The following is a 13,254-nucleotide window of genomic DNA, read 5'->3' as shown; positions in this document are numbered from 1 at the left end:
CTCTCTGAGACTCTGTTTCCTCAACTGAAAAAAGAAGTTAAACCCCATCCTACTTTCCTAAAGGGATGTTATAAGGATCCATTTAAGGTGATACATAAGAATGTTATAAAGGGCTTTGCAAATGTCATGGGGAATCAACAAACAAATCCCACTGTGAATAATTTAAGTAGACACTTTTGATAAAATAGCATTATAATATTGTTTAACGCAGATGATCTGAATTTTATTAAAGTTTACATAGTTAAGCACTATGAAATTAACATATTTGGAGCCCCAATAATGATGGCATGATGGTATACCTTGGAGTAACATTATTAAGAGCTTCTGTTGAAACCTTTCATTTCCAATCAGTTGCTGATTTCTTTCCACCCAAGCCTTCAATTATTGCTGTTCTAACATTGCAAAAACAATTCAAGTATAAAAAGTACAGAAGAGGCAGTAAAATAAGCCCAAATTATTTAGAACTGAACAAGCAAACAAAAGTAATTTGCTCTAAGATGACAAAGTAAAATCAGACAACCTCTAAACCAAGGGTTCAGTGAACTTGGATAGGAAAAAAATTAAATATTTTCACCAACTTCTAATTGCAATAGAACATTTCCTTCAATTATGTATGTAGGGAACAATCCACAATAATTTTAGGAGTACCTGTGACTTCATCACCAACAGAAATCAGACATTTAGATATATCACACTTGTTGCAGATAATTCAAAATATTTATTTAAAACTACTTTGAAATTATAGTCATCTTAGAATCACCACTTGATCTTGTTATTTTGGGTTATTAAAGGAAGTACATATAACACTATATCAGAATTTTGAAAATATTTTAATAACTATTTTACTATACTTAGTTTCCTTTGCAATCCTGCATGTTTAGTTTTACGCATTTGAAAACATTCTGGGAATGTCTTCACTGGGTCACCAAAAAGGTCCATGGCACAAAAAAGAACACCTGTCCTAAACAAAGTCATTAACATCACAGGAAGAGGGTACTTAATAACGAAATACATGAAGCTGACTTCAACAATTACAAATCTCAGGAAAGGTACAGACTGCTTCAGAATGTAATTACTGCAAGGAGTCAGAAAATCCACACTAATTGTATAATCTAGCTTCTCACAGAAGACTGTATTTCCCAATATCTCAATTTTTATTATTGTACATACCCCAACCCAGACTTCAGTCTACAACAAGTAGTCAAGGGAAGAAAGACAGAGAAGGTAACTCATGCTGGGGATCCTCAAATGCAAACATGACGTGCTTAGCAACTGGAAACCTGGTGATAGCGGCTTTAGAACACACTGAGTTCATAGAGGTTGGCTGGCAAACCTAGAATTACAGGATGGTGATAAGTTGATCTAGCACTGTAGTTTAAAAATTTAGCTCAATGTGAAGAAGTCTGGTAAGAAGCCTGGGGTGCACAGAGCAGCCTTCCCAGTTTGTTTGACAACACTCAAATTGTGACCAGGACCCAAAGACCAGTCATAGGCTTACCATCCAAACAATAATGTGGGGAACAAAGAGCTTAAAAATATAAGTCAAATGAAAGGAAATAGGATTATTGGGCATTAAAAAAAGTATGGGGCTAAGATACTGTTGGCCTCTGGACTTGCTCCCTGTGGTCTATCTTCCACATTGTTGTCTGAATGAATCATTCTAAAACACTGTAACTCTCTTGCTTAAAACCTTTCAATGGCTCTCCACTGTACTCAGGACCAAGACTAAGTTTAATAAGGTCCTTTATTATCTGGTTTTTCTAGCCCCACCTATTGGTATGCTTTTTGTATGCTATATCTCAGCCTACTTAACAATTTGCAGTTCCCTTACCCTCTTGCCTCTAGGTCTTTGAGCATATTGTCCCCACTGCCTGAAACACTGCACCCACATTTTGCTTGGCTTTCCCTTTTCTTCCAGGTTTAAGCTTGGCTATCACTTCCTCCCAGGAGTTAGGGATCCTCCTATGTGCCCCCATAATACTCTATGCTTATCTGGTCACAGCATTTATCACATTAATAGTAAGTCTGTCTCCATTAGACTCTGAGCAACTGGAGTTAGGCACTGGGTCTCAGTGTAGTTCTATCACCTACCGTACGCCCTGGCACTCGGGCTCTCTCTCAAGTGGTTGCTGAATGGTTAAATTGTGGATCTATAACAGGAAATCTGGGCAAAAATCACTGCTAGGGTGTGGTGGTGGTAGTAACTAGAAATCTCTAGATCAATGATTCCCAACATGTGGTCCCAAGATACTGAAGAGTCCACAAAAATTAGAATGGAGCTATTTTATGTATTTAAAAAAGCATAAAATGGGTTTGGATCCCTGGGCAGTTGCAGACAAGCTGCAAACCAAAACCAAAACCAAAACCATAATAGAAATGGCTCATTTATCCAAGATAAAGCTAGACAAATAAGAAAGGGTAAATTGTTTGCTTTTGGCTGGAATATCGGCTCAAAATAACAATACAAAGTTTTATGTGATCAGCAGTTCAGATTGCCTGAAGATCATCACAGAAATTTCTGAGACAACACTAATAGACCAGATGATCTGGTAATTTCTGATTTACCAAAAAAATGTATCACAAATGAAAGGTATCTATGAAGTTTCGTGAAAAGATTTAGAACCTGGGCCTAGATCATTCATTATGGCAATGACTACCATCTTTGTAATTGCCTGAATTAGTGTTTCTTAAATGAGACCTGAACCAAGAAGGATCTTAGGAATTTGGGAGGTTTGAACCAGAGACCCAAAGGTCTTGAGAATCTGCCTGGGACCAAGACAAGATTCTTAAGAAGATGCTTTCTGTGTGGTAGAAAGAAGATAATATCTGTCTCATGGAAACAAGGAGCTAAGTTGGGCTCATCCAAGAAGGGCAAAACCGTCATCTAAGGAGACGTGGTCTGGAGGCTGATTTATTGCTTTGGTTGGGATTTTCGAGATCAGAAACTTTTATGTTATATAAATTTGGGGGTAGGGTGTGTGTGTGTAATTTTTTTCTTTTTTTAAAAGTAAAACATTTTTTGAAAATGTGGTTTGTTTGTTTTTTTTTGGCAGCTGTCCAGTATGAGGATCTGAGCCCTTGACCTTGCTGTTTGTTATCAAACACATTCTCCCAAGTGAGCTAACCAGCGAGCCCAAAATGTGTCTAGTTTTATCATGCTGAAACATAAAGGAAGAGGAGACAAATATTTAAGTGCCTATTAAATACAAAAAATGACTGGGAATTTCCATATACTGTATAAGGAATTGTCTCTTACAAATAAGAGGGAAAATAAGTTGTCTAAACTTGGATTAATACTTTGAAGAAGGAAGATTTCTCAGGTGTATCTCATTTGGGAAGCAAAGAGAAACAAAACCAAAGGAAGGCAGAATATAGGACAATTGTACAGTTGCTTCTTCTTATCCAAATATTTCTTTATAATGTTTTGTTTTTATAAGGGAGGCCTTTCCTAAGAGTGTGTTCTCTGACACCTATAAGACTTAAGCATTTTGTATATTTCCCCCTCAGTTTGCTTCACTGGATGCAATACAATGAAAACTGTGCCCGATTAAGGAATGTTAAGTATGTAATATGTATTGGAGACAAGATAACCGGGCTTTTTTTTTTTTTTTTTTTAAAAAAAGGTAATTCCAGTACATTTCCCATGTTTTATAACTGTTTTCTCACAAAAATAAGAAAGAGACAGTGACTGCTTAGTAATTCCTCTTCTCTTCTCCTTCTGGATGTGGTGACGACTTTCTGACCCTCTATCTTCCAAATCTAGACAAACTATTTTAAAAACCAATATTTATATTTTGTGACCAAAGTCTTACTTGATTAGCTGTTAATGTATTTTCTTTTGACTTCGAGAAAGCTGAAGACTTGGCTGTGGGGTGAGTGTGTGACTGATTTTAATCAAGCCATACTATCATTGCCCCTGTGGTAAAGGGAAGTATTGGTTTACAAAGTTATTTAACATTCCATGGTATAATGATACTGAATCATATTAAGACTCATTTATTATGTTACCTGATATCACTCTTATTTTTAAATCCATGTTATTGTTGGTAAAGAAATGGTAATAACACTAGTTTTTGCCAAGCAAAATCTATACTTAATTCTGCATCACAGGAGTCTAATTCTTATTGTCAAATGAAAAGTTTTCTTTGAAAATATCTTTACCTTACACTAGATATAGTATCTAATAGAGAAAAACAGTTCTTTGGAAAGACTCATCCAACAAAAACCTATAGCCTGTACAGAAGAACATAAAACATACTGCTGAGAGGTTCTTTTTGCTTCATTATGCTCCCTGTTCATCATATTATATAGCAATAGACACAAAACATTTCACAATTCTTTTCTAGGTTAGATAGTGGTGGGAGGGAAGATATGGAAAAGCAGATACTCAAATTTCAGCATACAATTATTCAAATAAAATTTTAATGATTTCAGTTCAATACAACTGAAAATGTAGTGTCATTAAAAGGCCATTTCCTGCTAAAGTTCAAATTACATTAGTGGACCATTTCTGAGCAGAAGCATCATATCCTACTAAGTATTCAGCTTATTAACTAAGGTAACTGACATTACCAAGTTAGGAGGTGGGGAAAAACAATGATCAGCTCATAAAATTTGCCTAAGAAAGGTAAAAACCAAAAAAGCCAATGCAAATAACAATTAAAGTTACTACAGATATTAGTAAAATAAAAATGTGATCCCAAACATCCATCTCTTAAATTACTAGAAAAAAAAATACAGGTAAAGTTACAGCAAATACAGTCTTCACAGATTTGGGTAACTTTATTTGCATTTTATAGTGATTTCTTAAGGCCTATATCCAATGAAATCATTTTTAAAAGCTCTATGAGGAATGAAAATTTAGATGTCTATTACATTTTTCGCTTAAATTTCTGAATGAGCAAGATTCACTTTTGTAGGTAGAGGCCCTGCTTCTTCATATGCTTCAGTATTAGATCTAACAACCACAAGAGAAGAAGCTGGATATCTGTTTAGCTTTTGTTCATTCACAAATTCCAAGTCACCATAGATACTCAGCTTCTGCAAAAGAAAATCAACGCACATTAGTAATTTGGATAATTAGGAATCTCTCCAAGTAAGTCTTCAAATAACAGTTTAATCTATGGATACTTGGGGCCGGCCCGGTGGCGCACTGGAGAGTGCGCTGCTTGGGAGCGCGGCGGCGCTCCCGCCGAGGGTTCGGATCCCATGTGGAGACCGGTTCCCGCTCACTGGCTGAGCGCGGTGCAGGCCCAACACCGAGGGTTGTGATCCCGTTGCCGGTCCCTGGTACGGGCGCGACACCGAGGGTTGCGATCCCGTTACCGGTCAGTAAAAAAGACAAAAAGGAAAAAAAAAAAAATCTATGGATACTTGGTAAAAAAAAATTCTATGAACATCTTTGAGAATGACAAATGCTTTTACTTAAAGTGTTATAAGATATGTGATTCAGCTCCCAGTGAATGGCCAGAGAAAGCTTTTCTGCATGTCCTAGCTTAAAATCCTTAGAAGTGTAACAACTGATATCAAGAAAAATTGTTTAGGTTTAAACAGAGTTAGTGTGGTCATTCCAAGAGCACTGATGCTGGATGTTTAATTACTGCTTTAAGAGATCAAGTCCTTTAAGATCTTAGCTCTTTTACTGAGTTGTAAAATAATTTGGTGCAGGTTTTTCTGCTACTAAATGTATTAACATATATCGAAAATGATACTTGATATTTTATTTATTTTTTTGCAATATTTTTATTCTTAAATTTATTTTTGGTGGCTGGCCTGTATGGGGTTCTGAATTCTTGACCTTTGTGTTATAACACCATGCTCTAACCAACCAAACTAACTGGCCAGTCCTGTGTGCTATTTTCAAAGGCTGCGAGAACAAAGAACATACAAAAAATACTAACACTGGGCCGGCCTGGTGGCGCACTGGATAGTGCGCCACTTGGGAAGCGCGGGAGCGACACTGAGGGTTGCAATCCCGTTGCCGGTCCCTGGTCCGGTACGGGGGCAACACTGAGGGTTGCGATCCGTTGCCGGACACGGAAAAAGACAAAAGACAAAAAAAAAAAAAATACTAACACTGGGCCGGCCCGGTGGCGCACTCGGTAGAGTGCAGCGCTTGGGAGCGCAGGGGTGCTCCTGCCGAGGGTTCGGATCCCATATAGAGACTGGTCTGCTCACTGGTTGAGTGCGGTGTGGGTGCGACACCAAGGGTTGCGATCCCGTTGCCGGTCGCAATACGGGCGCAACACTGAGGGTTGCGATCCTGTTACCGGTCACGAAAAAAGACAAAAAAGGAAAAAAAAAAAATACTAACACTGATGAAAGGTCTTAAACGTATAAAAGCTCCTCAAATTGTTGCTATTATATCCAAGAAGATACTAAAACGAAAGAATAAAAGCATAAGACAGAATCACTGCAAATGTCATAAAACTTGCTGGAGAATAATGGTAATATAATATCTTTTGAGAGTAGGTCTAGTTAGATGTATGTCCATCTCCTAAAGGTAGAAAAGCAAAGTCAAAACTCTTTACTAAGAAATGGGCTAAGCTGGCTGGCCAATTAGCTCAGCTGGTTAGAGCACAACTTTGTAACACCAAGGTCAAGGATTTGGATCCCTGTACCAGCCAGGTGCAAAAAAAAAAAAAAAAGAAAGAAAAAAAGAAAAAAGAAAAAGAAATGAAATAGATTTTGTTAATCAACTCATACAGCAACCTATCTCTGAATCCGTAAAGCACTGACATCATTGGCATGGCAACCAACTAGATTATAAAGCAAGAACCACACAGAAGTACTTGATGTCGGGAAGGTGCTTTTAGAAGATTCTGAATAAAGAGCATCTTCAAGAGTTTATAAAAATTGATACATGCTACAACATGGATCAACCTCGAAAACATTACACCAAATGAAAGAGGCCAGTCACAAGAGACTACATATTGGTTGTCTAGGGTTGGGTAGTGGTAGTGGTGGTGCTGCAGCTGCATGAGAGGAAATGGGGAGTGACTAGTAATGAGTACGGGTTTTCTTACTGGGGTGATGAAAATGTTCTAAAAGTGACTGTCACGATGGTTGCTTACTTGAACATGTTTCTGAAGTGGTCTACTTCACTATATTGTCTCAAGGCAACGACTATCCTGCAACAAAGAGGTGCTCCAGTACCTTATGCTTTTCCAGTAAGAGAATATCTTCAGGATAAATTGGACATGGAGCTGATACAGTGTGGCCTCCTTAAAACCCAGAATTAACATGGGGCACTGTGAAAGATAAATGTTCATGACACTACCTAACAACACTGAAAGACCTTGAAACAGCAACTTCAAACATCAACATGAAAGAACCTATCTAGAAAGAGGAGAAGGAAGGGGGATTGAGGAGAGGTTGGTCAAAGGAATTTCAGCTCGAATTTCAGATAGGAAGAATAAGTTCAGGAGATCTATTATACAACATGGTGACTATAGTTAGAGGTTGGTCAAAGGAATTTCAGCTTGAATTTCAGATAGGAAGAATAAGTTCAGGAGATCTATTATACAACATGGTGACTATAGTTAGTAACAATGTATATTTGAAAATTGCTTAATGAGTTGATTTTAAATGTTCTCACCACAAAAAAACAGTATGTGAGGTAAAGGATATATTAATTAGCTTGACTTAGCCATTTCATGATATACTCATATATCAAAACAATTTATATAATTTATACATAAATACATACAATTTTAAAAATTAATTAATTTTTAATAAAAGAAGAATAGGGAGAAAGTAAAATCTGTGCAGAGAAGTGGATGGGAACATATGTATAATCTGGCTGTTATGTACAGTGATTTTGTGGCTACTGTGTATACTCAAATTATCAATCAAATGTAAGAATACAATAGACATTATCAAAAGTATTAACTTGGGAAGTCTATTACCCAAATACCTTTATGAAAAAAATTACTTAAGAAACTTCCAGAAGAAGTAAAGAAGAATCCCTAAAGAAAAACAACATACAAGAAACAGTGGCAGTTGAGATGACTTAGAAAATGGGAAGAAAGCTACAACAAAACAAAAGGATCTGTTAAGGGGAGGTATTGGGAAAACTTAAAATAATTCATGTTTATATTTGCTTTTACATGATTCTAATCACCAATCACAGTATTTGGTTCTATTGTGAATATTTATATAATCATAGTACTGTATTTTTTTAAAAGATGACCGGTAAGGGGATCTTAACCCTTGACTTGCTGTTGTCAACACCACNCTCGAAAACATTACACCAAATGAAAGAGGCCAGTCACAAGAGACTACATATTGGTTGTCTAGGGTTGGGTAGTGGTAGTGGTGGTGCTGCAGCTGCATGAGAGGAAATGGGGAGTGACTAGTAATGAGTACGGGTTTTCTTACTGGGGTGATGAAAATGTTCTAAAAGTGACTGTCACGATGGTTGCTTACTTGAACATGTTTCTGAAGTGGTCTACTTCACTATATTGTCTCAAGGCAACGACTATCCTGCAACAAAGAGGTGCTCCAGTACCTTATGCTTTTCCAGTAAGAGAATATCTTCAGGATAAATTGGACATGGAGCTGATACAGTGTGGCCTCCTTAAAACCCAGAATTAACATGGGGCACTGTGAAAGATAAATGTTCATGACACTACCTAACAACACTGAAAGACCTTGAAACAGCAACTTCAAACATCAACATGAAAGAACCTATCTAGAAAGAGGAGAAGGAAGGGGGATTGAGGAGAGGTTGGTCAAAGGAATTTCAGCTCGAATTTCAGATAGGAAGAATAAGTTCAGGAGATCTATTATACAACATGGTGACTATAGTTAGTAACAATGTATATTTGAAAATTGCTTAATGAGTTGATTTTAAATGTTCTCACCACAAAAAAACAGTATGTGAGGTAAAGGATATATTAATTAGCTTGACTTAGCCATTTCATGATATACTCATATATCAAAACAATTTATATAATTTATACATAAATACATACAATTTTAAAAATTAATTAATTTTTAATAAAAGAAGAATAGGGAGAAAGTAAAATCTGTGCAGAGAAGTGGATGGGAACATATGTATAATCTGGCTGTTATGTACAGTGATTTTGTGGCTACTGTGTATACTCAAATTATCAATCAAATGTAAGAATACAATAGACATTATCAAAAGTATTAACTTGGGAAGTCTATTACCCAAATACCTTTATGAAAAAAATTACTTAAGAAACTTCCAGAAGAAGTAAAGAAGAATCCCTAAAGAAAAACAACATACAAGAAACAGTGGCAGTTGAGATGACTTAGAAAATGGGAAGAAAGCTACAACAAAACAAAAGGATCTGTTAAGGGGAGGTATTGGGAAAACTTAAAATAATTCATGTTTATATTTGCTTTTACATGATTCTAATCACCAATCACAGTATTTGGTTCTATTGTGAATATTTATATAATCATAGTACTGTATTTTTTTAAAAGATGACCGGTAAGGGGATCTTAACCCTTGACTTGCTGTTGTCAACACCACGCTCACCCAGTGAGCAAACCGGCCATCCCTATATGGGATCCGAACCCGTGGCCTTGGTGTTATCAGCACCACACTCTCCCAAGTGAGCCACGGGCCGGCCCCTAATCCTATTACTGTAAATTCTGTCTACTGGATTTTACTTTTTCAAATTAACCTACAGATAAAACATGGAAGTATAAATATAGAAAAATTAATATTTATATTTTATTGTTGATGGTCATCTAATGAGAATTGAGAGAGTATGGGAAAAAAGGGAGAGGAAAGCAGTAATGAGGTTTCAACAAAAATCTGTAAAGCAATCATGAAAAGTATACAAAATAATAATACCCATTACAAAAATCAGAAAGTGAGGACAGGATGGTGAGGTGGGAAATAGTATAAGGGAACTAAATTCCTCATCCTTCAGTAGGAAGATACCAGATAATGTTGAAAGTTGCTAAAACAAAAAATTGAAGATAAAATTTAATAATGGTAACTACCTGGAGAATTTTAAAAAAAAACTACTGACTGTGGTTCATCTAAGGAGTAAGGAAGAGAAAGACTTAATTTTATGTCACAAGTATGCTTTGACTTGTAAAAGTTAAAAAATAAATTCCATCAGTAGATATGTACTTGGGCTTGAGGCCTCACTTTGCCACTAACTAGTTAGGTGATCTTGAATGTTATCTTTTCTAAGACTCAGTTTCATAAAAATTTGGATTAAAAAGCTGTACCACTTACATTGTCTTCTGATTGTCTAACTCTGCCATGTGACTCAAAGTTTCTAAAGAACATGGTTCTTGGTCTTATTCTCCATTGTATCTCCAATTCCTTGAATAGGGCCTGGCACATAATAGGTTATCCCTAATGTATGTGATTTACTAATGTGAATGGTATTTAGAGTCTTCTTAAACTCTTCTTAACCGATCATATGAAATCAGAGGATCGTGGTCTTGTCAGATAGCTTAGAATACTGCTCTTCTAGAAAAGGCAAGAATAAAGGAAGCACACAGATAATGACATAACACCGAAGCAGCATCTATCATCAACCTCTACTGCTATAACAAATTTCTGAGGCTGCCTGGTCTCTCAGAACTATCTAATACTGCTGAACCCTGCTGTCAATCTTGAGTGAAAACTTTAAATTTCTATTTTTGGCGGCTGGCTGGTGTGGGGATCCAAAACCATGACCTTATTACCCATTCTTCAAAGTTCAAGACAAGACCCCCATTATCTAAAAGCCTTATCTGACAATCACAGCACATAGTCTTTGCTTTCCTTAACACTTGATACGATTATTGTTTAAACACCTTATCAGTCATAGGCAAGATGGTATACAGAAAAAAACACAGTTGTTGTCAATCTCAAGACATGAATTTGATTCTAGCCTCAATACTTTCACAGGAAGGTTACCTGGACTTTGTCAAGCTGTTTTTTTCATCTATAAAATGGATAATAAAACTTGCTGTAGAATATTGTTGGATGCTGGACTGACATACCAGATATATGAAAATATTTTAGGTTCTATTTTCATTTCCTTCCTTTCTTCTTCTGTCTCTCTCTTTTTTTTAAATTGGTGGCTGGCTGGTAAAGGGATCTGAACCCTTGACCTTGGTGTTAATCGGCACCACACTCTACAAGTGAGTTAACTGGAAGCCCCTTTTCTCTTTTTTTCTATGGCACTTTGGAGGCACAGGAGAACTAAAGTTTATTTTAGTTGGATTTGATGTCAACAGACACTATTATCCTATATTTAGTTATATAGGTTTATTTTCCCAAAACAAAAATCCTTTACCTTAACAATTATGTTTCTTAGGCCAGTTAAACTTTAATTATCAAGGAAGTCACATAGTCTTCCATCTCTCTCAGGGTTAGATACCAGAATACAATAACTCAAAATGAAACACTCCAGCCTTATTGCTTCTAAAGCAGCAATTAGGGGCTGGCCAGTTAGCTCAGTTGGTTAGAGTGCAGTGTTATAACATAAAGATCAAGGGTTCGAATCTCTGAACCACCCAGCAACCAAAAAAAAAAAGCAGCAATTACTCCCTAACATTTGTGGCAATTAATTTAAAGTTGTAAGTGGTTCTACACATATTCTGTCCTATATACCACCTTAGAAAGTGATGCCAACAGGTTCTTTATTAGTCTCAGAGAACCAGAGAGAAACCCTTTACTCAAGCTAGTCAACCTCTATGTCACTATGGTAGTTAGCATCACAGAAAACTGGGAACTGATTACTGTGTTACAAATTTTCATGTGTGCCAACCTCAACTGGATTAAAACCACCAAAACTTCTCTGATTCTTTTAGTAGAAAGTCCTTGTTTTTCTAATTAAATAAATAAGGCAATTAAAATGATATGACATGGCTCAGTCTTCAAATGGCCCAAGGTTAGAATTAATTTTACCTCAGAGGGGACATACTGCTCCACAGCTGTAGCAACAGTAGCACAACAAATCCAGAGCAATACCATCACCGAGAGGATGAGAGTTGTGGTTAAAATCCACCCAGAGTTACTGGAAAAAAGAAAAGTCATATTAAAACTTCATAATATAATAGAAGATTCTTAATAGTTAAAGGTAATCAGCCTCATATACTTCGCTTAATTATACAATTAAAACTTTGTGTACTATCTTTATTCTGTTTTGGGTTTTTTTTTTTTTTTTTTTTTTTTTGGGTTTTTTTTTTTTTTTGGGTTTTTTTTTTTTTTTGGGTTTTTTTTTTTTTTTGGGTTTTTTTTTTTTTTTGGGTTTTTTTTTTTTTTTTTTGGTGGCTGGCCTGTATGGAGATCTGAACCCTTGACCTTGGTCTTACAGCATCATGCTCTAACCAACTGAGCTAACCAGCCAGCCCTAAGTTATTTTTGTTTTTCTTTTAATCTTTGAAACTATTAAAAAAACATATGTATAGAAGAAAATAGTACAGTAATAGCTATTATATTAGGGTGGTATGATGTCCTTTCCTCCATTTCTAAAGTTTCTGTAACATGGCTATATCAGTTTTATAATAATAAAAAATCAGATATACCGACTTTCTGCTAAATATACAAAATTAAACCAAATTACCATCAAGAGTATATTCTAATTACTAAATGAGATAAGGCAAATGAAATGGTCCTATGAATTAAACAGTTACACAAAATGTAGCATATTATTTTGCAAGGTATTATGATGATACTTGCTTTAAAAAAACCTGATATCCCAAAAAGTTAAGGTATAGAATAGGTCAATTACATAATGATTCTTTGTTTTATAAAAGAATTCATCATAGGCTTCCTGAAATCAGCTTTCCTAGAACTTTTCAAGTATTTAATTTGCAACAATTTACTTACACTTCAATTTAAAAGAGCACATCTATTCATATTATAAGGCATTCTATAACCATTACAGTATATCTTAGTAAAGAGATAGTTATATTTTCCTTATGATTAAAATATCTTAAGGTGTAAGGCCAGCTATGAAAATCAGCAACTCCGGGCCAGCCCAGTGGTGCACTGCTACAGTGTGCCGCTTGGGAGCGCAGCGGCGCTCCCGCCGAGGGTTCGGATCCCACATACAGACCGGTTCCCGCTCACTGGCTGAGCGAGGTGCGGGCCCAACACCGAGGGTTGCGATCCCGTTGCCGGTCCCGGTCCGGTACCGTTGCCAGACACGAAAAAAGACAAAAAAAACAAAAACAAAACAAAACAAAACAAAAAAGCACACTTACAGCAGCAAGTGACACTAGTAGTACGGCAACCCCCCCCCCCCCCAAAAAAAAAAAAAAAAAAAA

At 36.3% G+C, this 13,254-nt stretch overlaps 1 protein-coding gene across 3 annotated transcripts in view; it reads right to left on the bottom strand.

The window, feature by feature from the left end:
* TMEM59 (transmembrane protein 59) overlaps nucleotides 1-13,254 on the bottom strand; it is a 36,414-nt gene that overhangs the window by 5,428 nt on the left and 17,732 nt on the right. For 2 of the 3 annotated variants that reach the window (XM_008581858.1, XM_008581857.1), the window contains exons 7-8: nucleotides 11,891-11,999; nucleotides 4,393-5,040 (exon numbers count right to left, since the gene is read on the bottom strand). In XM_008581858.1, coding sequence (XP_008580080.1) covers nucleotides 4,885-5,040; nucleotides 11,891-11,999 — 265 coding nt within the window. In that variant the 3' untranslated portion in view covers nucleotides 4,393-4,884. Of the gene's footprint in view, nucleotides 1-4,392; nucleotides 5,041-11,890; nucleotides 12,000-13,254 lie in introns of those variants that run through there. The other variant, XM_008581859.1, reaches the window with a different exon arrangement.

The sequence above is a fragment of the Galeopterus variegatus genome, unplaced genomic scaffold (assembly GCF_000696425.1).
Source record: "Galeopterus variegatus unplaced genomic scaffold, G_variegatus-3.0.2 Scaffold2480, whole genome shotgun sequence".
Lineage (NCBI taxonomy): Eukaryota > Metazoa > Chordata > Mammalia > Dermoptera > Cynocephalidae > Galeopterus > Galeopterus variegatus.
This window is presented reverse-complemented; position numbering and strand designations above follow the sequence as displayed.